Source organism: Pleurodeles waltl, chromosome 1_2, assembly GCF_031143425.1.
Source record: "Pleurodeles waltl isolate 20211129_DDA chromosome 1_2, aPleWal1.hap1.20221129, whole genome shotgun sequence".
Classification (NCBI taxonomy): domain Eukaryota; kingdom Metazoa; phylum Chordata; class Amphibia; order Caudata; family Salamandridae; genus Pleurodeles; species Pleurodeles waltl.
In genome coordinates, this window is record NC_090437.1 from 171,649,650 (window position 1) to 171,675,109 (window position 25,460).

The following is a 25,460-nucleotide window of genomic DNA, read 5'->3' on the forward strand; positions in this document are numbered from 1 at the left end:
AAAGCTGTGCTGTGCAAGGACCAACCTCTTCCCATCTTCCACGAACAGGCAGAGTTGTAAAAAATTTATATTTTCAGTTTTTCAATTTTCTAATTCGTAGTTGTTCTTCCTATTTTTTGTGGGTTCTACTTGCCTTCTGTTTGTGATGGGAACAGGTGTGATTGGCATGGGTGAACTCGGTACATTTCTGAAAAGTAGACACAATTTGAAATCCAGCACAGGGTCATTAGCGTTGAGTGCTCATGGTTTTCCCAAAGAAACTAATCACTGAAATCAAACACTAATGAAAATAAGTAGCAAAAAATAGAAATAGGTGTCAATGTTTTCATCTGTAATATTTTGCCCTGTTGGCTGATTATCTCCTTCAGGTTTTTCTGATCACAGGGATATATGGTTTTTGTTGGTTGTCCAAAATGTGTGATGACCAGTGCTAAAAACAAAGCTACAGTTTATTGCTGACAGTGCATCACATTCATATGGTAAAACCCAGTGGATAAAAAATGGGTAGGAAGGACACCTATGCATTTTTTAAATGTGCCAACGATACTGAAATTAGGAACAGTGCTTGTTTGTACAACTCTGAATTTGGTACTACCATGTGATTTACAGGTAATTTTGTAAAATAATTTCTTATACACAGAAATGGAGAGAAATGTGATTGATAAAAGCAAATGTACTATTCTGTCTTACCACACTTCTCCTTATAGAAAAGGGTATCCTTCTTGTGTGGCTGAGCCTATCGCCACAAAAGAAAATGTCACAAAACGCAACAACAAAACAACATTTTGCCTTTCAAAATCACTTGTTATAGTGATGTGAGTAGCTGCAGTATTTGGGCACGGTCTTATCCAGCTCCCAGGGAAGCATATCAAACTCAAAACGTTTCTGAAAACTAGACACCCAAAGGGTCCAGGATTGTGCCTCTTGCATGGATCCCACTATGTTTTTTTTTACCAGAATGCCCTTCAAACTTTAAACCTTTTGCTAAAATCACTGCTTTTCCTCAAAATACTGTTAAGGATATTTCCAGAATCTGTGGGGATCAACAGAATTCCTACCACCCAGTGTTATCATGCTTGTCTCGATTAAAAAACAACAAAAAACTGTACCCCATTGTCGCGTGCCACAGGATAGGCTCCAAAATGATTCTGCCTTTGAAACAAATTCACTCACTCTCTCAATGTGGGTGGCTGCAAGATTTGGACCCAGGCTCCACTGGCACTGAAGGAAACCTATCAACTCAACATTTCTGAAAACTAAACGGGCAGGGGAGTCACGGGTAAAGTGACTTGCTTTGATCCTGCTATGGTTTCTTAGTATGAACGCCTTACAAACATCATAGATGGGAGGCAACATTTCAATTGGAGGAAGTATGGGAGCGCAGGGTGGTAAGACTTTACCCATTGTTGGAAGTGCTGTGTTTTCTGACACATAAATATGGGACAGATGTACTTTTTTGACCCATATATTGACATTTGCAAGTCATTCTGGGTAAGAACATATGCTAAAAGCCACACAAGCCACTGCACACAAGATTCCTCTGGTTGTCTAGGTCTCAGAAATGCCCAGGATTGGTCAGGTTCATTGGTTACCAGCTGACCCAGAGCCCAAATACTGCATCCATTCACCATGACAAAGGAGAGGATATTCGGATTTCTGTGGGTGTAGTTTTGACATTTGGGTTATTAGGCGGATAAAACTCCGTTCTGTCTCCCCTTGGGGGCAGAAATACTGTCTTGCAGCTTTACACCAAGGGGCTAGGTGTAATCAACATCTGGCCCCTCCTACTTAGCTATTCTTCTGCTGTAAGAGGGAGTCCTAACAGAAATATCTGCTTTAAGAAAAGTTCAAGCAAAAAACATAGGGCCACCACATTCAACCCAGTCCCCTTACCAGCTAATGAGGAGTGACAGACCACAGCCCACTGATGGATTCTTTAAGGAGTGTCCAATTAGAAATAAAATACTTGCTTTATTTTTCCCTCTTGTCATGGAGTTAATTTCCAGAAGGCCAGATTCTCAAAGGTGTTTATGCACCTATGTTCATCATAGGAATGTATATAATGTATAGTTTTTAGTTTGAGCCTAGGCAGCACGCAAGTGCTGTCTCTCGACATGTTGTAATCTACATCTGTGGGCTTGCACCACGCCTATCTCATGCCCATCACTTCCATTCGTTCCTTGGCCTGCCTTTCAAAATCCCCTTTATTTCGTAGGTAAATACTTTACGTTTGTCCGGCCTTGAGGCTGCTTTGTTACTGCCTTGGAGGCTGACCCTGTTACATGGATTATTGCACGATCGGTCATATACGTTAGTGTGGCGCACTACTTTTTTTTGTCTTTTTCTTCTTTTGCCTCGCAGCTTCATGCTACGCGGCCATATGTTGTTTCTTCCTCTGCCCTGTTTTGGGCATGCCACTATTTCTTTATGGTGCCTGCTCACAAAGGCTGCAAGCTGGAGGGGTGTTCTTTTTATTTATTTAATATTTTTTTTTTAAAGGTTCATACATCGCAAACTCGATCAGAGGAGAGTTTTACATGAGGACGTGAAGTTTCATACAGCGCAAACTCAATAGGAGGAGCGCTTTACATGACTTATGTGAAGTTTCATATAGTGCGACCACAATCTGTGAAGCGCTTTGCATGAGTACCACTTACATACAAGTTTAGCAGTTGAAAAATATAGAAACTGGCTCATTTAAAACAGGAAAAAACACATAAGTCCTCAAAGCGGCTCTACAGGCACAATATTCATTGCACTCAGGAAACTTTCCCGATAATGCTTTGTGGGGCATTTCTTTTTAAAAATATGTTTGCCCATAACTCACCCTGTGGTGGTCCTACGACAATGGAAGCACCACCAAACCGTTCAGCACAACACACCCATTCTGTCTAGGTCATCTCTGGGTCCCCACATTAGGTTGGGGAGAGGGGAAAATAGTAACCTCTCCCACAGTTCAGTGTCTTTTTAAGCTCTGTCATGGCTGGAACTTTTGTTTTACAGCTAGGAGTAGTTTGTGTTTTAAGGGCCTTGTTTGTAACAGTATGGCAGTAGGTCTGCTAGATCAGAAAATGTGCAAGGCACTATGCGCTCTAGGCACTATATATATGGTTACACTGCATTACTTTCTGCCATGCAGTTTTCATGCCATTATGCCTTCTTAGTTACATGACCATGTTTCTTACAAATGCTCTTTTTATTAAGGTGTCCTTTACGGGTTGTTTTGAGTGTTACAATCAAGATACTACAATATTCGCTGCACTCGGAACATCACACCATAATGCTTTGCGGGGCATTGTTTTTACAAAACATTCTTGCCCATAACTCACTGTGTGGTGGTCCTAGGACAATGGGCCCGCCATCAAGCCTTCTAGGCTTAAAATGTGTGAGGGATTACACACTCTAGGGGCTACATATATGGTTACACTGCATTACTTACCGTGTAGTGGTCCATGGACAATAGGACTGCCATCAAGCATGCTAGGCTTGAAAATGTGTAAGGGATTACACCCTCTAGGGGGCTACATATATGGTTGCACTGCATTACTTTCTGCCATTTTGTTTTCATGTCATTATGCCCTGTAGGGGTTGACTGTATGGTTACATTACCACATTTCTTATAAATGCTATTTTTATAATGGTGAATTCTAGGGGCTGTTCTGTGCATTACAGTCAAGATACTACAATATTCGGTGCACTCGGGAATTCATCCCATAATGCTTTGCAGGACATTCCTTTTACAAAACATGTTTGCCCATAACTCACAGTGTGGTGGTCCTAGGACAATGGGACCACCATCAAAATGTTCAGCACAATGCACTCTTTCTGGCATCTCTGAGTCCCCACACCAGTTTGGGGGAACCCCAAAATAATAACACCTGCCACCAGTCAGTGTCTTTTTAAGGGTTCTCATGGCTGGAACTTTTGCTTTACAGCTGCAGTAGTTTGTGGTTTAAGGGCCTTGTTTGTAATATTATTCTAATAGGACTGCTAGGCCTGAAAATGTGTAATGCATTACACCCTTTAGGGATTAAATATATTGTTACACTGCATTACGGTCTGCCATTCTGTTTTCATGTGATTATGCTCTTTAGGGGCTGACTACACGGTTACATGACCATGTTTCCTACAAAGGAAGAAGGTAAATGGAAGGGCTTTAGTTATATGTGTGGTCACTGGAATTATGTGGAAGAGAGGACCAAATTATGCAGCAGGGTTGACCAATTTATGTGGCAAGAAAAAGTACAGTTATGCATTTACTACGCCAATAGCTCTAACTCAAGCAGATGCGAGACCTATTGTATTGCAAATGCTTGTTAAAGTTTCCATATGCTCTTTGGATTGATATCTGCCATTAAATAGGCAGTGCACCAATGCCAGTGATTCTGTCACAAACTCTTGATTTGTCTGTTTTCATGCTACTTATTTCACTGCCCAGACCGAAATTCCCATGGTTTGTGATATTAAGGACAAAATTCAGTTTGTTAGTGTAAAGGTATTTTATTTGTTTGTCCAGTTCAATGGCACTACCTAGCATTGAGCAGTTTTGTAATACATAAATAAATAAAGCACCTCAGTTTACATTATTATTGCATGCAAGCAGAAATTGGGATAATGTTAGCACTAATAAATGGTATTGAATGTACTGAAAAACATGCTTTATATTGGTGAAGTACAAGGCAAAGGAGTTAAGTTTGTTTGAACAAAGGACTGAACTGGACAATTCTGGAAAAACTTTAATGCACAGGATGCACAGCACCCCGACAGAGAAATGGATAAAGAGCACATCAGATTTTCTAATAAATGCTCAATGTGGTATTAAACATTTCTCATGCTTTCTGGTACGCACTAGTATTGTCCCTTTATAAAAAATATTGCACTAGTCTGAGGAGGTGTGATTCTGTCTCTTGAAAGTTAGCTAACCAAAACTCCTAATTGCTGGCTAGTGTACATAGAGACAGGTTGCAAATAGTTGTTGCAAATTAATCACTGACTCTTTGCAACCATCTGTAATTTTGGAATGCGACCTGTGTCCTAATAGGTTGCATCCCAAAATCTGCAGACGCAGGAGGCCGCAGAACAACCTGCCTAGCAACTATTATTTTATACTATATATTTATATGTGTAATCCCACATGATTGACTACAAACACTGGGATGCTGGCCTGTGTTAAACAGCTGATCAACATCCCTGTATTTGCATTCCCAAGGATTGTTTAAAAAAATACTCCATGCATTCTATGAATCCGGAGCTGCTTTAAAAAAAAGTGCTTTCAGTTTGGTAAGATATGCGAAGGATGCGGGGGCAGTCAGTGTTTCCCTGGACACAGTTCCAAAGAGGAAGGTCTCCAACAAGAGCAGCTTCCCCTTTGAAAAGGTTTTGTACTGCAGTTGCAGTCACAAATCACTGATATTTCTAATTGTGATTCGCATTTAGGAAGAGACTTCTCTTTCACGCCCTCTCATAATTGCGTCCTGGAATGAGTTAGTAACCATTTTGTGAATCTGAAAAGCTTTTCTGAATGACAAATTGGTTTTGTTTGTTGCAAAAAAATATTGTGGTCGTAAACTTTGTGACTTTGTAAAATGGTTTTATGAATTGCCCATTTATTTCTCCTGCCCAGGAATATACATGGGGGTTTGAGACTCCTTTCCCATTAAGTCCATGTCCATTCTACTGAGATTGACAGCAAATAGCATGTGTTCACGCTAATTTTTTTGTACAGAATTGTACATCGCTCCAAACTTTTGCAGGCACAGGAATCGGGGCACAAGGGAGCAATGATGGGGTCAACTTGGGAAGAAGGGTGATGTAGCATTCAAGTTCATGCAGCGTTGAAAACATTTCTTCAATCTTTAAATAAATATTAAATTAAATTAAATATATCACCAGCTACAGCAGGGCCGAGAGGCTTTTTCAGCCAAGAGGTCCAATAGCAACTGAACTAGGAACAAATTTAGAAACATACTGAAAGGAAGAAACATGAAGAACTACTTAAGGTAAGGGAGCGCAACATACTAATGTTAACACGTCTGTCCTTATTTGGTCTTTTATTGTTAATTTATAAGGCGCGTTAGAGGTTCGAGGGACCTTTTGACTACGCTTAGAATGATTCCACCATAAGTCCCTAACACCATGCAATTACATCATCATAATCAATAAACATCATCAAATTCTCTTTGGAGTCAGTGATCTTTACACACCAGGACCCATTTAGCCACGAATAACCATGCCTTTATGTAAAAGTTAGAAAGTTTATTTCCCTGTATTAATAATGCTAATGTCAAGTAAATTAGTGTCAAAACCACATGATAAGCATACATAAACAACAACTGTTGACCAAATCTTCTAAAGAATCTAAATTTAACAAAAACATTTACAGTTAAGCATTCAAGAGTCACAGTACAAATTAAGAGCAAGAATAACTGTGCAATATAAAAAACATACATCTAATTTCAATAGGTGATCAACATCAGCTCTTTGTTCATTATAATTTATGAACATTTCTGGGTCTCCCTAACCAGCCTTCTGCATAGAATAGCATGTTTGGACTTCATGCAAAACAATTTTAGTCAAAGCTTAATTCGGAAAACATCGAACTATGGCTTTATCAAAATAGCGGTTGATACCTAGAAACAAAGAACAAACCTATTACAAGAACAATAGCATTTTCTTATACCTCTCCTCATATGGATCAGCAAGCTGCGATTATCTTCGTCAGTTGGACATCAGTTCGATCAGCATTGGCAATGGGCAGTGAAAGGGAAGGGTTCAGACACTCGGGACTCTAAACTATCTGAACCATTTAAGAAGCAATATCTAAGGGATCAGTGTTAAGCCTCGGAAAACCTAACCTATACAGTTAAAGATAGAAATAACATCATAAGGAACTGTTCAGCTCCTCAAACAGAATAGAATGAACCTCCTTCTTCCTCTGTGCAATCGGGCTAAGTTAGAATGTCCTAAAGAATTTCCCACCCTGTTGTTTGTCAGAAAATCGTGCGTTTACGATTAGTCCAATAGAAATAAAAATCAAATCTAAGATATAATTAAGCTGTCTTTCACACATCAATGAATGGCCCCTCTTTTCCTGTTCCCTTTGTCAGACTCGTCAGATAACCTTCTTGTAGCCATCCGTACTCTACTCAGTGCATCCACTGTTAGTTCCTGGGAACATCACTCTCTCACGCATCAAACTATACAAAGTACCGACTTCTACTGCAAGACATTCTAGCAGGCAGTTCTTGTGAGAAAGTTAAAGACATCCGCTAACGTTTGGTCAACACAGTGTGAACAACAAATGTATTGATTTTCTCTGGACATACATTCCCACGATTTTATTAAACTTTGCAGCTTAATATGAGGCTATGCAGACTAGGCCCAAACCTCGCTTACTTAAGGCCTATAATTAATAAGCAGATACATAATGTAAAATCACCAATATGACACACTACCACAATTATCTTAATGCATGCACTTCAATTAATAATATTATGCATTTAATTAAAGCATTACGTATTTATGATGGCTACTCAAGTGGGTACATTTTCCAAGTTGCACATTATTTTCTATATTAGTCAAGTTCTATGCAAATTCTTATTCCAAAATAAATGGAAATCATTAATAAGTAATGGAGATTTTCTTAGCTTCAGTGAAAGAAAGTCTTGATTTTATTAAAACACGGAGGCGAGTATTATGCTTTCTTCTCTTGCTTTAATTCAGATAGCAGCCAAGAAAAAACTACAAATCCCAACATACCCTGTTGGGAAAACTACAAATAAACTACTATGTCATACCATATGTCATAACAAGTAACCAATCACGAACATGGAAGGGTATAAACATATTGACTGATAGCCGCAAGTCCTCTTTTCTTGCAGAGCAGTTAAGTCACTCTGAACAACGGAAATATCAACAATAAAATTATACATGCCAAAAGAATTGAAAACAGAGCTTCACAACGATATATAATATGAATAGTCTTTTGATCCAGGTTAGGAATGAATAGATCCTGAAACAAAGTCCTTGCTTGACTTGAGTAGAGCGCCGCTCGCGGAATGTCTCGTGAAAGTGGAGGAAAAATTTTAAGTTGACTGGATGTTGGTGGAGGTTGTACCTAATAAAAAATAAAGGGAGGGTTAACAGAGTAACAACAGAGGTGGGATAATACTCGCCTCCGTGTTTTAATAAAATCAAGACTTTCTTTCACTGAAGCTAAGAAAATCTCCATTTTATTACAATCACGGAGGCTCTTATTATGCTTAGTTCAAAGCATAGCAATTATTGAATTAGCTACATGAGAAACAGGTTTACAATAAAAAGTTCTAAAAGTTGAAACATTAGACCAATCAGCGGATTTGAGAATGTCTCCCAAACTCAGACCTGCCCAAAAGGCTTTGGAAGCCATAGCTCCTCTGGTAGAATGGGCCCCAAAAATGGAAATGTTAATACCAGCCAAATCCATAACCCATTTCACCCACCGTGCTAAGGTGGTGGAAGTGACCGATTTATGAGGGGGTCTGAATGAAACGAGAAGTTGGGTTTCCGAAGACCTTCTCAAATCCTTGGTTCTAGCAATGTATTCTCTCAAACAATTACCCACACATAAATTAACATGTTCGGGAAAATATGGATAAAAAACAGACATTAAATTAGTTTTTGTTCTTCTTTGTATCTGAAAGAAAACACCTTGAGGGGTATACTGTACCAAGGTCACATCTAATGCTCTAACATCAGAAATACGTTTCAGAGAAACCAAACAGAGAAGCATGGTTAGTTTAGCAGAAAGTAATTTTAGAGATAGAAGAGAATTAGACGGTTGAGATAAAAAGAACTGTAAGATTACATTTACATCCCACATGGAATTGTACTTGGGTAAAGGAGGTTTGGAAAAACGAACCCCTTTTAACAATCGACATACCAGAGGATGCTCACCGATAGGTTTATTATCTATTCTAACATGTTCCGCGGAAATGGCAGATCTATACATATTGACCGTTCTATAGGCCTTACCCTGAGCAGCCAATGATGCTAAAAAATTAACAACTAGGACGACATCTGCTGAAATGGGATTGGCACCCCTGAGCAAACACCAATTATGCCAGACTGACCAGGCTGACCTATAAGCTTTGGTCGTGCCAGGAGCCCAGGCCTGACGTATGAAATCTGCAGCTTCCTGCGAAATTCCTGGGGTTCTCCAGGCAGACCCGAAACCATCCACAAGACTAATTGGAGGGACTGATTGAGTATCAGATCGTGCGATTGACCCTGAGGATTTAATAGAAGGGATGGAAATATTGGAAGAAGGATCGGAAAGTCTATAAGTAATTCGAGAGCTAGCGGAAACCAAGGCTGACCCTTCCAAAGGGGGGTGATCAGAAGTACTCTGGTGGTCTGACGTCGAACCTGAGCTAAAACTCTGGAAATCATAATGAAAGGAGGAAAAGCATAGTTGGTTTGATTGGACCAGTCTTGTTGAAAAGCATTGGTGGCCAAAGCTTGAGGGTCTGGTCGCCAGCTGTAGAATCGCGGAATCTGATTGTTTAAACGAGAAGCAAATAGATCGACCGAGAAGAGACCGAATTTGGAAGAAAGAACTTTGAATATTGAAGGGTGAAGACGCCAGTCGCTGGAATCTCGAAGATATCTGGAACACCAATCTGCGATTGTGTTCATGTCCCCCGGAAGATACTCTGCTCGAAGAGAAATCTGATTTTGGAGACAAAATTCCCATAGGCTCTTTGCTAGTTCGGCAAGGGGTTTTGATCGAGTACCTCCCAGATGATTTATGTAACGAACCGCTGAAAGATTGTCCATCCGGAGGAGAATAGAACAGCTTACCCTGTCTTTGGCGAAGGTTTGGATCGCAAAGGAACCTGCAAGAATCTCTAAACAATTTATATGCAGATAAGACTCCTCTTTTGACCATAAACCTCCAGTCGAGAACTGAGCGCATCTTGCGCCCCAACCAGTCCGACTTGCATCGGATTCTAAGACAAGATCTGGTGCTGTAGAGAATATTGCCCGGCCATTCCATGCGTCTAGATGATCGAGCCACCATTGGAGTTCGATTCTGGATTCGTGGTCTAGAAAAATCAAGTCTTCGTAAGTAAAACCTTCTCTGAGATGTCGGATTTTTAGTCTTTGAAGAGCTCGATAGTGAAGAGGGCCTGGAAATATGGCTTGAATAGAAGATGCTAATAGCCCGATTATCCGGGCGAGAGTTTTGATCGAAAGTTGAGATTTGCTGAGAACTAGGAGAATCTCCTTTTTGATATGGGAAATTTTCTGAGTCGGAAGATGAAGGGTGGCCTTGACCGAATTTATGAGAAATCCCAAAAATTCCATGTGACGAGATGGAATGAGGTTGGATTTTTCTTTGTTTATTAAAAAACCTAAATCCTGAAGGAGAGAAAGTAATGTGTCTACCTGCTGTAAAAGGATGGACCTGTCCTGATGTAAGATTAGAAAGTCGTCTAAATATACGATGATCCTGAATCCCTGTGTTCGTAAATGAGTTACCACTGGCTTCAATACCTTGGTAAAGCACCAAGGGGCCGAGGAAAGGCCAAACGGAAGACATGTAAATCGATAAAATTGGTCGTTCCACTGAAATTGTAAGAATTTCCTGAAGGAATGATGAATGGGAATGGAAAGGTAGGCATCTTGTAGGTCTAAACGGACCATCCAATCGTTTGTTAACAAAGAATCTCGAAGATGGAGAATGGTTTCCATCTTGAAATGATGGTAAACCACGAATTTGTTGAAAGCCTTTAGATTTATAACCGGACGATATTTTTTGTTCTTTTTTTGTATGAGGAAAAGAGTGCTGATGAAGCCTGAAGAATGAGGTTCGCATGGCTCTATCGCCTGTTTGAGAATTAGAGAGTGGACCTCCTGAGAGAGAAGAGCATCTTGTTGTGCGGAAAACTTTAAGGGCTTTGGAGGAAGATGTTGAAACGGAATTGAATATAGTTCTATGTGATAACCCGAGACTGTCTGCAGGACCCAAGGATCTGCGGTTAGAGAGCGCCAATTCATTATAAACAAAGCCGTCCGGCCTCCCACCAACAATGAGCCATAAGGAAGAGCGCTTACCTGCGTTCTGGGAGCCTCTGGTCCTGAAGCCACGTCTAAAAGACCGGTATCTTTGTGGGTAAAATTGTGGCTTGTACTCCTGAGGGTAGGAAGTGGAGCCTCTGGTCTGACTGACCGCACCCCTCTGGGTGTAACGGCCGGCAAAGCGGCTCCTACCTTTGCCGGCTCTTCCAAAAACACGGGAGTGGAAGATTTTGTGCATGGAAGACTGTGCCTTATCCATAGAAGTAAAAGTCTGTACATATTTGCTGAGTTCTTTAAGGAAGGAGTCCCCAAACAGCAAACCGTTGGCTTCCGGACCAGTCTCTTTAGAAGCGAGAGAATTAAGTTTCGGATCAATTTTTAAAAGTAGACTTTTCCGTCTCTCCTGAGCCATTGATGCATTTGCGTTGCCAAGAAGGCATATCGCCCGTTGGGCCCAATTAGAAAGAATTACCGGGTCCACTTTCTTACCCTCCATTCTAGCCTCTTCCGCTAGGTCCAAAATTCTGGTGAGTGGACCAGATATGTCCAGCAACCTGTCCTGACAGTTGGTCCAGGCTCTGTCCACTCCTTTTTTGGGATCTTTCCCGAATTTGGTAAAAAACATAATCATATTAGGATCTATGGCAGGAGTATTGGTAATGTTGTTGGGCAGTGAAGGTCTGGGACACTCGGATTTAAGTCTGTTGCGCACTAATTTGTCTAGTGGTTGTCGCAAATTCTTAAGCACGTATTCCGAAACGTGATCACAGGGAGTCCATTCGGTGGAATTTGGGTGACGGATAAGGGAGGGGTCAAACATCGGTTGACCCTCAAAGTCCAATAAAGAATTTTTTATTTTTGATTGCGATGACTCTCCCAGTTTATTAAGAGAAGTTTTACGCCTCTTCTCCGAAGGCCCTGGCCAGATCATTATGTCTGGATCATCCTTATGCGAGTCTATAACCGAATCAGAATCACCCAAATCATCCTCTGTGTTACCCAAATTAGTAATCTGTATAGGAAAGGAAGTGCTGGGGGGAGACGGCTGATTAGTTACCTTTTTTGCAGGAGAGTCGGAGTGATCCTCAACATTGTCTGACTTTCTTTTCCTAGATTTGGAAGGAGAAGCAGAAGAAATTAGCCGTTTAATGGAGGCTTCAAAAGTTTTAGAAAACCCCGAAATTGAGGAAGATACCGCCTTCTGAACAGAATCCTGGATAAATAGATCCAAATCTTCTTTAAATTGTTGAGCGTCGTCTTCTTCCGAATAATTCTCCATTCTTAAAAGAGATTTGAATGTTTGAAGATTTTTTTAAAAACTGAAGAAACTAAAATTTCCCTTAAAAAACGGGTTAAATACTTATTTTTAAATAGATAAACTCGTTTCTGAACTAGTTTAAATTTGAAACTGAGTTTTAAATGTCTCCGTTACCGTCACAACGGCATTAAATAAATAATTCAGCCAAGCGTGACCACGTTGAAGGGAATTCAATAATGAACGCGTTTACCGAAAAGAGTATGCTTGTTCCCGGCAGCGCTGACTGACAGGCGAGAAGCCTCAGCTGAGAAACAGCTGATCCGACACGCGTCTCGAAACGCGCTGTCAACTGGCTCAATCCGCTCGCGTTCTGAAGAAAAACGCAGCGGATTAGAGCGCGCGCCCCAGGCGTTCAATTTAGAACGTTGGGGCGCGATAACCAACCCAAAGGAAAGGCAATAAAAGTAACGTTGCCGACCGAAAAGGACACGGAAAAAAGGAAGAAGGAAAGTAAAGTTATAAGTTATATTGAAACTAAGTCCAATAAGTTAAAAACACACTGATTAAGACAATAAATATACATGAATAGAAAGGTAGTACTTATCCTTGACTGCTAGCAGCAAGAAAAGAGGACTTGCGGCTATCAGTCAATATGTTTATACCCTTCCATGTTCGTGATTGGTTACTTGTTATGACATATGGTATGACATAGTAGTTTATTTGTAGTTTTCCCAACAGGGTATGTTGGGATTTGTAGTTTTTTCTTGGCTGCTATCTGAATTAAAGCAAGAGAAGAAAGCATAATAAGAGCCTCCGTGATTGTAATAAAATTCAGCTTTCACACTACAACTTCACCATAAAACTTACCTGCTGCAAAGTCAAAAAATACTGGGAACAAGTAATGAACGCGTACTTATGATGCAAGCATAAACAAGGTTTCAAAACACGTAGAAAAAGTGTTAAACTGATTACTGGTAGAGCAGCTTAAGGGCTAAGCCACATTACCTACCACTAAGCGATCAGATCCCAGTTCTCTGACTTTGAACTCTACATCGCACGGATATTCCTTTCAGGCACTGCCTTACAAAACTATAAACGCAAATCATTTTTATACTCTGACAAATATTGTTTTAATTGTAAAATGTCAGAACTTTTGGTTGTGTCCGTGCTCTCTCTCTCTCTCTCTCTCTCCTAACTTCTAATGTCATTTCATCCAATGTCTTCTGTCCCATATACTGCTGGTTTCATTTTGTTGACTGAGATCAGAGATCATAACTCTGTCTGGACACGCGTTCTGGCCAGGGCCTTTCAGCTCCAAACAATAAATGCATGTGTTGAAAAAACTATGTATATTACATGCACACAGACACTGCTCCCCATGCACACATTGAAAAAGATCACATATGAATGCGCGTACACATACACCTTCAGCCACCCATGCAGAAAAAATGCAACACGTCTTCAGGCATGAATAAAGACCATCAGACCTACTTGCTGCACATGCTCATGCACATAGACCAGCATCTATGCAGATCCCTATGGTCACAGACACTGAAGTCAGATCAGATACACATAGGCAGACTGGGATCAGACTGATAGACAATAGATAGATCAGTTCTGGGGAAACTCACCCTTCATACCCCATTTGTGGAAGAAACATTCCAGATTAAGAAACTATTGGATGGTGAACTCTCAATAAATCTTTCGCCATATGTGGCCGTTTTTAAAGTCAGATGCAAATCTAGAATGAGGTGCTGAAAACCAGATATTCACAGACTTAAAGACCCAGTCATTCCAGGAGAAAATGAGACTTTAGAATCTTTGTGGAGAGAAGCCGCCCTCTAATGATTTGAGGTTACTCCCTACATAAACCATCTGTAGGTCAGCCACTGTTTAATGGCTTTTGTTTGCCATAATTCCTTTCCATGAGTCTCCCTACTGCCCCTGTTAGGACATCCAGCAAATGTGATTTGTATATATCCTCCTGTTTTCTTGTTTGCATAGGAGAAAACCCTTATAGCTGAATTTTATGTAACCCATTCAAATAAGCATCACAGACGGTGATGTACAATTTTGTTTACAGGCCTCGTTTTTCCTCATTGCTCAGTTATATTAATTGAACTAATTCCCAAACAAATGGAAAGAATGTAGGAAGCTGGCCTGGTGTGTGGTGAGTACCTAAGGTACTTACACCTTATACCAGGTATCCCCTATTAGTGTAATGAAGGCAGTATCTAGAAGCCAGGCTCTCTAGAGGTAGCTGTGGATGAGCAGCTGAGACTTATCTAGGAGACATGCAAAGCTCATGCAATACCACTGTAGTCACACAGCACTTACACACATAAAGAATACACTCAGGCCCTGATTTATACTTTTTGGGGCAAAACTGCACTAAAGCATGTTTGCACCAAAATGTTTAGCACCGGCTTGCACCATTTCTGTGCACCAGCCTGGGAACCATATTTATGGAATGGTGCAAGCCGGTGCAAAGGGTGGGCTAGTGTCAAACAAATGACATTAGTCGGGTGGGGCTGGCGGTATGGAAGAAGGGGGTTTTACATCAAAAATGTCTTTAGGCAGGTTAGAGTAAAACAAATGACTAACCTGCCTAGAGTCATTTTCTGACGCAAAACCATTCATACCACATGACTCCTGTCTTAAAAAAGACAGGAGTCATACCCACCACCCCAATGGCCATCACAGGGGACCAGGGTCCCCTGGGCATGGCCATTACACCCTGTGCCATGTATGGGGGCCCATTTCAGGGCCGCCTATGGCATTTAAAAAAAAAATAAAAAATACTTGCCTGTACTTACCTGGGATGGGTTCCCCCATCCTCCGCTGTCATTCTGGTGTGGGAGGGGGTGTCCCTGGGGCCTGGGGAGGGCACCTGTGGGCTTATTCCATGGTGTTCCACCATGGAAATAGGCCCACAAGTCCCCTAAAGCCTGCCCTGACTCAGGAGTTAAAAATTGGTCCAAGCAAGCTTTGCACCATTTTTTGACCCCTCCTCCCTCCCGTGCACCATTTTTGACCAGGAGTATAAATATGGCGTTAAGGTCATAGAGTCATTTTTTACACGGGAACTCCTACCTTGCATCTCATTAAGGCAAGATAGGTCTCCATGACCCAAAAATGACTTTAACTCCATAAATTTGGCGCTAGATGGGTCTTGCGCCAAAGTATAATTATAGAGTTTGTTTTGCACAGAATTAGAGTTAAAAAAAATGACGCTAATTTGGTGCAAACAGAGTATATATATGCCCCTCAGTGTTACAAAAATAAAGGTACTTTACTTTGGTAACACAACACCAAAAATACTGTAGAGGCAATACTCCCTTAGGAGGTAAGTAATAGACTAGTTATCTACACTAGTTGTCAGAAATAGGCATAAGAATAGTTAGAAAATAGTGTAAACACAATAGAGAATAGTGGACCTAGAGGGAGCACCAACCATATACTAAATAAAATTACCCCCATCCAAGTAAGTGGAGTGTGCAGAGGGTAGCTGGGGGTACCAGGAAAGCACAAAGGTAAGTACCACAATACTCCCCAGCAACCAGGAAAGCAGGAGTAAATTACTATTTTCCCAGAACACCCTCTTAGAAGAAAAGAAGAGGATATAAAAACCTAGAGATGACTGCAAGAAACCAACGGTAGATCCCTGAAGAGGAAGACCTGTGGAAAGAGGGGACCAAGCCCAGAAGACACAGCAGGGTCTAATGGGGGCAGGAACCCCTACTCACCAAGCTGAAGATAGCAGGAGTTGGTCGACAGTGAGGAAAAAGAGTCAGCACTGCAGTCCTGGAGTCGACTTCCTGGAGGATGCAGGTGATGTCCACCGTTGGAAGGAAGGTTGCAGTCAGGTTTGCATGCCTGGATTCCACCAACAAGCCTTGTCACAGGCAAAGCTCGCGGTTGATAGAAAGTGGTGCTGCCGGGAACCAACAAAGCCTAGGAGGACTCAACCCAGGAGGGGGAAACAGAGGGGGCCCTCAGTGTGGAAGAGAGTCCACTGAATCACAGGCAGCACGCACAGGAGTCCCACAGGACGGAGACACAGTAGGTGCAAATGGAGCCCACGCAGCACTACGAAAAGGAGTCCCATGCTACAGGAGAGTCACTCAGGGAGCAGCGCGTCACAGGAAGGAGTTCTGGGGGTTGGAGCTACGCCAAGACCGAAGACCCCTTGGAAGAAGTGCCAGCAAGCCTTGGCAGTTTCAAAGGTCGCGATGCACTGTCCTGCATGGGAAGGCAAGGTCTTACCTCCACCTAAGTTGGACAGCTGGTAGAGAGGACCATCTGGACCACTTCCGACCACCACTCGTGTTGCAGGATCCACCCAGCTCAGCAGGAGAGGGGATCCACGCAGCCGGTCGTCGTCGTTGCTGGTGGTGCAGATGCAGGGGAGTGAATCCTTCACTCCAAGGGAGATTCCTTCTTCTTTCCTGTGCAGAATGAAGACGGGCTGTCCTCAGAGGATGCCTCACCGGGGAAATGTTGGAAAAGCTGGAAGGTGCCATGGAAACAATGTTGCTGGTGAAGTCTTCGTCTTTGTTGCAGCTTGTAGAGTCCTGGAGAATCCAGATGTAGTTTCTTTGGTCAGAAGTCAAAGTAAGGGATGCAGAGGAATCCTACTGGAATCTTACAAGCCGAATCTGAGGAACCACCCACAGTAGAGACCCTAAATAGCCCTAAAAGGGGGATTGGTCACCTAGCTGGGTGACCACCTATCAGGAGTGGGTTCGGACGTCACCTGCCTGACCTGGTCACTCAGATGCTCCCAGAGTTCCCTGCCAACCTTGGATCCAAGATGGCAAAACCCAGGGTCCCCCTGGAGGAGCTCTGGGCACCACCCCTGGGGTGGTGATGGGCAGGGAAGTGGTCATTCCTCTTTCCATTGTCCAGTTTCACACCAGAGCAGGGACTGAAAGTCCCTTAACCGGTGTAGACTGGTTTATGCATGGAGGGCACCAAAATGTGCCCTTCAAAGCATACGGGGGCTTGGGAAGGCTACCCTACCCAAGCCATGTAACACCTATGTCCAAAGGGAGATTGTGTAACACCCCTCTCCCAAAGGAAATCGTTTGTTCTGCCTTCCTGGGCTTGAGCCTCTCAAGCAACAGGAGGGCAGAATCCTGTCTGTGAGGTGGCAGCAGCTGGGTCTGCCTGGAAATCCTCAGAAGGCTGTGGAAGCAATGCTGGGGGTCTTCTAAGGAGCCCCCAGAGTGCATGGAATCATACAGCCAATACTTGCAAAAGTACCGGGGTATGATTCCGGCTTGTTTGATACCCAACATGCCTGGGTTCGGAGTTAGTACTATGTAGCTGGGCATGGGTAGTGACCTATGTTCAGTACACGCGTAAATTGGCATCCTCTGAGTCACGAAGTCCAGGAAAATGGGTCTGGAGTTTGTGGGGTTACCTTTGCTGGTGCAGGGGTGCCCTCACAGACAGGTACATGCACCCTGCCCTCTGGGCTGAGTTGGCCTACCAGAGGGGTGACTTATAGTGACCTGGTGTAGTGACCTCTTGTGAAAACGGGTGCTTGCACCCGGTTCAGGCAGACTGCAATGGCAGGCCTGCAAAACCCTTTGCATGGGCTTCCTATGGGTGGCAGAATAACTGCTGCAGCCCATAGGGATCCCCTGAAACCCCAAAGCCCTAGGTACCATATACTAGGGGCTTACATGGGGGCACCAGTATGACGGTTGTAGGACGAATACAGAGTTTTGGGAGAGAGAGCATAGTCACTGGGGTCCTGGTAAGCAGGATCCCAGTGAACACTGTCCGACACACTGACATCAGGCAGAAAAGTGGGAGTAACCAAGGTAGAAAGAGGCTACATTCTACAAAGAAGAATTAGAATCTTTGACATAACGTAAATAGGAATGAATTCCCCTGCACTGAAGATGTTTCCTGATCATGTGGTGTGAAATTTGTTCTTTCAGGCTCCAGTTACATTCCAGGACGTCGTTGCCTATTTCTCAGAAGAGGAGTGGAAGTTGTTGCATGAATGGCAGAAGGACCTTTATGAGAATGTGATTAAAGAAATTCAGGAAGCCTGGAATTCTTTAGGTAAAGTTGCACTGTATTGTTTTTAGTGGGTTAAATTTATGAAATGCCAAGCGTCACCCACATTCAAAAGCTGTATTTAATGTCTGATTTGCAAAATATTGTTCCAGGTCATACAAATGGGAGGCACTTGCAGGCAGTTATTGATTGGGGGGGATGGGTCCAGTCATGACATCTTTCTTCTACCACCAGTTAGTACCTACCTGGGAGTGCCACCCCTTAGCATAATACTGATAGCACAATTCTAGGAAGAGGGTAAGGAACCCTTTTTAACATTCACACCTTTTCTCTAAAAGTTCTTTAAATCTCATAACTGTTTTTACTTGCTGGGTACAAATAACATTGGAAGAGCCCCATTTCACTTTTGAAGATTTTCTTTACCTCCATTCAAAGTAGCAATTCATGCTCTGATTCTGGAAATTGCACACTTCAATAGAAGGTAAACAACTTACAATATCACTTTCTTATACAGTAATACCTAAACAACCCACACATTTCTTTATTTTTTTTTACTAAACTGCACAACTCTACACAAAAAGTTATAATTACATTTATGTTCTTCAGATAACCTTTTTGTTTAATTTACAAAGAGCAGAGGTGTTTTCACTATTTAAGATTTTTTCAGGCTATTATTCAAACAAGGCTTGCTACTTAGATTTCTGAAGAAGTAACAAGACTCGGAGTTGTGCTTGTTGCGAGTGACTCCAGATTCTGAGGTGTCTGTAAAAATTATAGCGTGCTGTGATTGTTGTTCACTTTCCATTTGTTAGTATCTTATTATGGGCAAGCAAGCAGCCGAGAATCATAATAGTGTCTTTGGATATTGTGGACAGGGTTTTGTGAACCATGAAGCCCAAAACTCTACTCCTCTGAATAGATGTACACACATTATTTCTGCACATTTGCCTGCTTTTAAATCCACTCTGTTCTCCACTTTATTACTGTAGGTGTTTCTAGTCAGTGCCTAGTAGATTTTGGTGGAATTGCATGCTTCCATCGAAAACTGTGTTCAGTTGTAATATTGCGCAGTGAGCGATTCATTGTAACACTGTACATTGAGTGATTAATCTATTGTTTATTTTTTTATTTCAAAATCAGGTCCTCGTATTGCTACATTTATTTTTTCATTAAGACCTAAAATGAAGGAAGGCCAGTTTCCCACAGACTACCATATAATCAAGATAGATGACAACACTTGCTCAAGTGAGTCACAAAATGAAGGTAAAATATGCACTTAGAAATACAGATACATCTGCTACATACAGAGACAATATATACTTATCCATATCTTAACCATTCACAAAATGTGGCATGGATTGCTGATGGAACCTCCAATCCAAGTTGAATGACTTTATGAATTAAGTGTAAACTTTTAAGCAACCCACTGATTTTCTTTCTTAGCTAGAGGACGCAGGATGCTTATGATAGACTAAGATCCAAGTCGAATTACTTTGTGAATTAAGTGTGAACTTTGAAGTAACCCCTTGATTTTCCGTCTAAGCTAGTGGACGTAGGAGGCCTATGACAGACTAAGAGTAAGAATCTGCATAGACTAAATTTATCCTACGTTAGATTAAATTATGACTTTCCTTATGACTTAAAATGATGATTTTATTTTATTAAACACCAAGGGGTCTAATATACTTATGTTTTTGTCGCCATTGGCAGCAACAAATAAAGGTAATGGTTCACAGTTGCAAGTGCAGTGTTATGTTATGTATTGTTCTCCTTTGTAGGTGAGATTAGAACTGTGGTGCGTGATGGTGTTGTCTGACAAAAGCCCAGATATGATTTATCAGAAGTATGTTTAATGTTTTTGTTTTTTATGTATGGGGTTTTATTGGCATTTATCCAACATCAAGATGCAATAGTGACAACTCAACATGACATCGTAATAACAGCAGATCAGCGTACAACCACAATCACTTAAGATCCCCCGTCCACCCTCTGGTTCCTTCATGTGTGTCCTCCACCCGTTCAGAGTGTGTTTAATGCTTGTGGAGGGTAGTGCCTGTAATGTAATGATTGAAATGATATGCAGTTGATCTTAGGATTGGGTTTTGTGGGCCTGCCAGGCCCAGCTACTCTCAAAACTATGTCACCTCTTTATTTATATACATGTGTGATGTTAAGTACAAGCTGCTGCAGGGCGATAAGTCAGACCTTTAGGAGAAAGGTGAGGTAAACATGTATGGCAAATAAAGTCACATACCGGTAAGAAGTGCAATCAATCTGAATAAAGGATGATTTTGAGAGGTTTAATAAGACAAGGAGTGCTGTGAAAAGTGGAGGCAGTATTTACAGGTATCACCTATATCCAATTAAGAGCTGATCCATAGTGTAAAGAAAAATCTAGATTGGAAAATAAAATCTTATTGTTCTGTCCCACATAAGCTCCTGACGCAGTCTAGGACCGAAAGAAGGCCAGGTATTAACCGGTGTGGAAGACCTGACCTGGCTTTGTCTCATCACTCTCATTATAAGCTCAACCATATTGATGCCTCCCACAATCCTTTCTGTAAGTGGTGAGCAAACCATAATTAATAGACTGTAACCTTCGGAAACCCAGAGCATGCAAAGTGTATCGTACATCCAGAAAAACAGCCATCCCAACACTCTTCAAACTATATAGTATTTCTCCAGAGAAGACAAAAGTAAGTCGTCCCGATCTGAAAGTGAGAGTATCAACCTGCAACAGGTCTCCAGATTTGGGGAAACCATACCTCCCATGCAACATGGGCTGTGTGAGCAGAGTAGAAGATGAGCAACAGATCGAAAAAGAGGACAGTTAGTAATGGTGCTCACCTTTAGGACAGAGGAGGACCTATCTCTATAGCTACCCTCAGTGCTCCTCCAGAAAGCTTTGGACTTAAAGATATGTTCAAGGAGCAATTGCACAACCCCCTGAACCCACTCTTAATTACCTATTGTGAACATTCTAAATTTTGTAACCCTTCCATGACCCATTCCCTGCCTTCACTCCTGACATATGCAGGATCTACAGTTAACTCTACGAATACCTATGAGCTCCTGTGACTGCATGTTCAATTCAGGGTACATCTTCAGTCTTCAGATCGGGGTTGGCATAGCAGTATTGAAGTAAATCGGTGGAGCAGGAAAAGCTGAGCAGGATATCGAGGGAGCAAGGAGATGAGCCAAGATATGTAATGAACCCCTTATGTGGATGTGTGACATTTCAACACTTTGTAGCTCGGTAAGCTTAGCCCAACCACTCCTACAACAGTTTAAAGAGCAGATAATATCAACACCCCAGACTTCAATTCTCACTTGCCAAAGCAGCCACTAGAGGAAGGGGCAGCAGATTGTAGTAGTGATTGAACCCACTTTATTAATCTGTACCTATCCTTACTAAGGCATTCTCTTATTCTCTGAGGGTCAACAGTAGCAAGTAAGGACTACCATTGACTGTTGTGTGATTGATTACTGGCATTGGCACTAAGCCCATGCACACCAGTGGGGTAGCATTTTTATCAGGAGAAGTTGGGGGAACGCTGGGTGGCGAGCAATTTGTGGATCCCTGCATATTCCTGTAGTTTACTTCACAGAAATGCAAGGAAAAAGTGTTTTTATTCAATGGTTTACATTTGCAGGGCATTCTGGGGAACAAACTGTGGGGAATCCTCACAAGCGATACCTCCCTAGACTCCCCTTGATGTCTACTTTTCAGAAATATCTAGGTTTGATAGGTTTCCCTAAATGGTTCCCAATCCCAGGACCAATTAGTACACTCACCTTAGTTCTCGTTATCGCCACAATACATTTTGGGACCTTCCCTGTTGCGGGTACTTGGCCTACCCACACAAGTGAGGTAACATTTTTATCGGGGGACCTGGGGAAATGCTGGGTGAAAGGAGGTTTGTGGCTCCCCTCAGATTCCAGAATTTCCATCACCGAAATGTGCGGAAAAAGGGTTTTTTAGCCACATTTTGAGGTTTGCAAAGGATTCTGGGTATTTTGTTAAAATAAATATATAGGTTTGCTAGGTTTCCGTATTTGCAGGCTGAGCTAGAGCCCAAAATCCACAACTAGGCACTTTGCTAAAAACCTCCCCTTTTGTTGGAAAAATGTGATATATCCACGTAGTGTTTTGGGGTGTTTACTGTTGCGGGCACTAGGCCTACCCACACAAGTGAGGTACCATATTTATCGGGAGACTTGGAGGAACACAGAATAGAAGAATAAGTGTTATTGCCAATTGTCTTTCTCTACATTTGTGCCTTACAAATGTAAAACAGTGTGTAAGAAATAAGTCATTTTGAGAAATGCCCTGTAATTCACTTGCTAGTATGGGTACCCCTGAATTCAGAGATATGCAAATGACCACTGCTTCCAAACTCCATATCTTGTGCCTATTTATGAAATACATAGGGTTCCTTGATATCTATTTTTCACTCCCATTGCAAGGTCCAGCTCATTTATTGGCTGTGGGTATCTTAAGTTCTTAATTAACCTACAAACCCTATATATCACCGCAACCAGAAGGGTACAGCAGTCATACCAGTAAATTGCTTTAAAAAATCGGCCATAGTTGGAAACAGTTACAGAAGAAACGTAGACAGAAATGGCTGTTTTTTTCAACTCAATTACAATATTTTTTTATTTTAACTGTTACTTTCTATGGGAAAACCTTGAAGGATTTTCCGCAAAAATGACCCCTTGCCGAATTCAGAATTTTGTGTTATTTTGTTTAGCTGTCCGGGATCCACCATGTTTTCACACCCATTTCTGTCACTGACTGGAAGGAGGCTGGAAGCACAAAAATAGCAAAAATGTGGTATGTCCCAGTAAAATGCTAAAACAATGTGGAAAAATGTGTTTTTCTGATTCAAGTCTGTCTGCTCCTGAAAGCTAGGAAGAAGGTGATTTTACCACTGCAAATCCTTTGTTGATCCTATTTTCAAGGAAAACAACAGATGCTTTCTTCTGCAGCAGTTTGTTCCCATTTTTCCCCCAAAAACTAATTTTAGCTTTATTTTGGCTGATTTGTCGGTCTCCTCCAGGGGAACCCACAAACTCTGCGGGCCCAGCAGCTAAGGGTTTAAGGCTTGAAGAGTTCTGTGGTATAATATTGTACTACTTGTGACCATTGCAATTTGGTTACAAGAACCATAACTACATGTTTAAATTAGCCTTGGTCCTCTGTTTTGGTTATGTAATTGTTTTAGAAAGATCCTAGATTTAGATGTGAAAAGAAAAGGTATTAGTATCTTTTGTTGACAGAACTACCATAGTGTCTACAAGTCAACGTCTGATGCTGGAGCATCGGCCAATGCCTACACGTGCAAAGTGAGCTAACAGCTGGTCACAAACTTGTGCAAGTGTAAGAAGGCTCAATCTCCCAACTGTTTTTCAAGAGATCAGAACCGTTTGGTTTAATGTTGGGAAGTCTTATTTATGGGGAATTTTGTCTGGGAAGACAAGCTTGAAGATTTTTCAAAAAGTCCTTCAAAGATAATTTTTCATGTTTTTAGTTACTTTGGGATTTCAAACAAAACGTTCTTGGTGTTCATTAGCTTAAAGCATTTGACGTGTGAAGTACTACACCTTTGTCAGATAGGTGAGCTAAACATAGAGCTGTGCTGAATATTGAAGTCACTTGCTGGAAAATGACCTGTTTGTCTAGAGAAATGCCAGGTTGTTGGGTCTGATTTTATTCTTGCAGGAAAATCGTGTGGGGAAAAAAGCAGCTCTTAAGGGCTGAAATACAGTGCAAGTTGAGATTTCTGATTCTGCATGGATTTGATCAATTCCTGCCTGCAACAAGAAAGAGGAATTGATTAGGCAGTGCTAGCCATTTACAGAGAGTTTCAGCATTGCATTGTTGGATTATCCTCAGCATGCTGTTGGACGATGACAGTGTTTTCTGGATTTCTGGATTTATTTTGGGCACTTTTTTGCTGTTTTTTGTCAAGCAAGAAACGCAACAGGGGCCAGTCTGTTCTTAATTTATGTAGATGGCTGCCAGTAATGACACTGACACTCATTTTTGTAGACCAGGACTTAAAAGTTTTTCTTTCAAGGAAAGTGATGAAGATCATGAATGCTTAAAGGTGATTAAAAGCAGGAATTCTGTTCTAACTGGGACTTTCGTCTACCCAGGAAGTAAAGTATGGATGGCCTTGTTGCCTGCCCTAATGGTGGTAAATCCACATTTCTGAATAACTTGTATTTACAGACAACATGAAATTCATAATTTCATTGTGTTTCTGAAAAAATCTAATATAGATTAAGATGTATAACCCACTGAACGTTGTACAAACACAAAATAATTTATTGAATAGAAATGTAGAAAATAAATGGTATAGTGAGGAAATAAATGAATGTAGTGTTGCGAGGGTGCCTCATGTGTACCCCATTAGGGTTATTTAAATATATTCCTTTCATTTCCTCCCCTTTTCACTTTTCAGCTGCTTTAAATTATTGTTTACTTTATTTTGATGAACTTTTACAGTCATGTTTATATCTATGCATGCCATCAAATATTGCATGCTTGATAGTCCTTTATACACCATGTACATGACGAAACTTTGTCTTGATTACTGCTGTGACTGATTAATAATTTTAATGTGCATACCTTTCAACTTACTTTGCATTATTTGGTGTCATGTACATCCAATTTCTTTCACCTTTTTACATCACTTCCTGCATTTGTACCCTAGGATGGAATACGAGTGGCCAGGATAATTCCAGTCTCCGTGGAAACCCTTTTAAGTAGTGTTTGGAAATGCAAAATTCTGAACAATATGCTATTGAATGTTAGTGAGTGCATATATATCGCAAACCATTAAGGGGCAATTTATTGATCACTTGATTATAAATTTGTGTCTTGCTACTTCTCCAGTTTCCCTCCAGTCCTTCTTAAACACCTCACATATAATTTCCTTAACACTTACTTCTGCTTTCATAATGTTCCCATAGATATCCATTTCCTGAGTACCTATGGACAGTATTTATCCCCTTAATAACACAATCACTCAAGTAATTTCTTCTTAGAATTGCTTTTTTCACATGTCATGTAAGTACAAGCCAGATACATAATCCAGTA

General features: G+C 41.4%; 1 protein-coding gene across 4 annotated transcripts in view; it reads left to right on the forward strand.

Annotated features, from left to right (window-relative positions):
* The window catches only part of LOC138299094 (zinc finger protein 75A-like), a 100,266-nt gene that overhangs the window by 21,478 nt on the left and 53,328 nt on the right, over positions 1-25,460 (forward strand). For 2 of the 4 annotated variants that reach the window (XM_069237109.1, XM_069237100.1), the window contains exons 2-3: positions 18,271-18,397; positions 19,493-19,615. In XM_069237109.1, the coding sequence (XP_069093210.1) occupies positions 18,271-18,397; positions 19,493-19,615 (250 nt within the window). The remainder of the gene's footprint in view (positions 1-18,270; positions 18,398-19,492; positions 19,616-25,460) is intronic. The other 2 variants (XM_069237127.1, XM_069237118.1) reach the window with 1 other exon arrangement.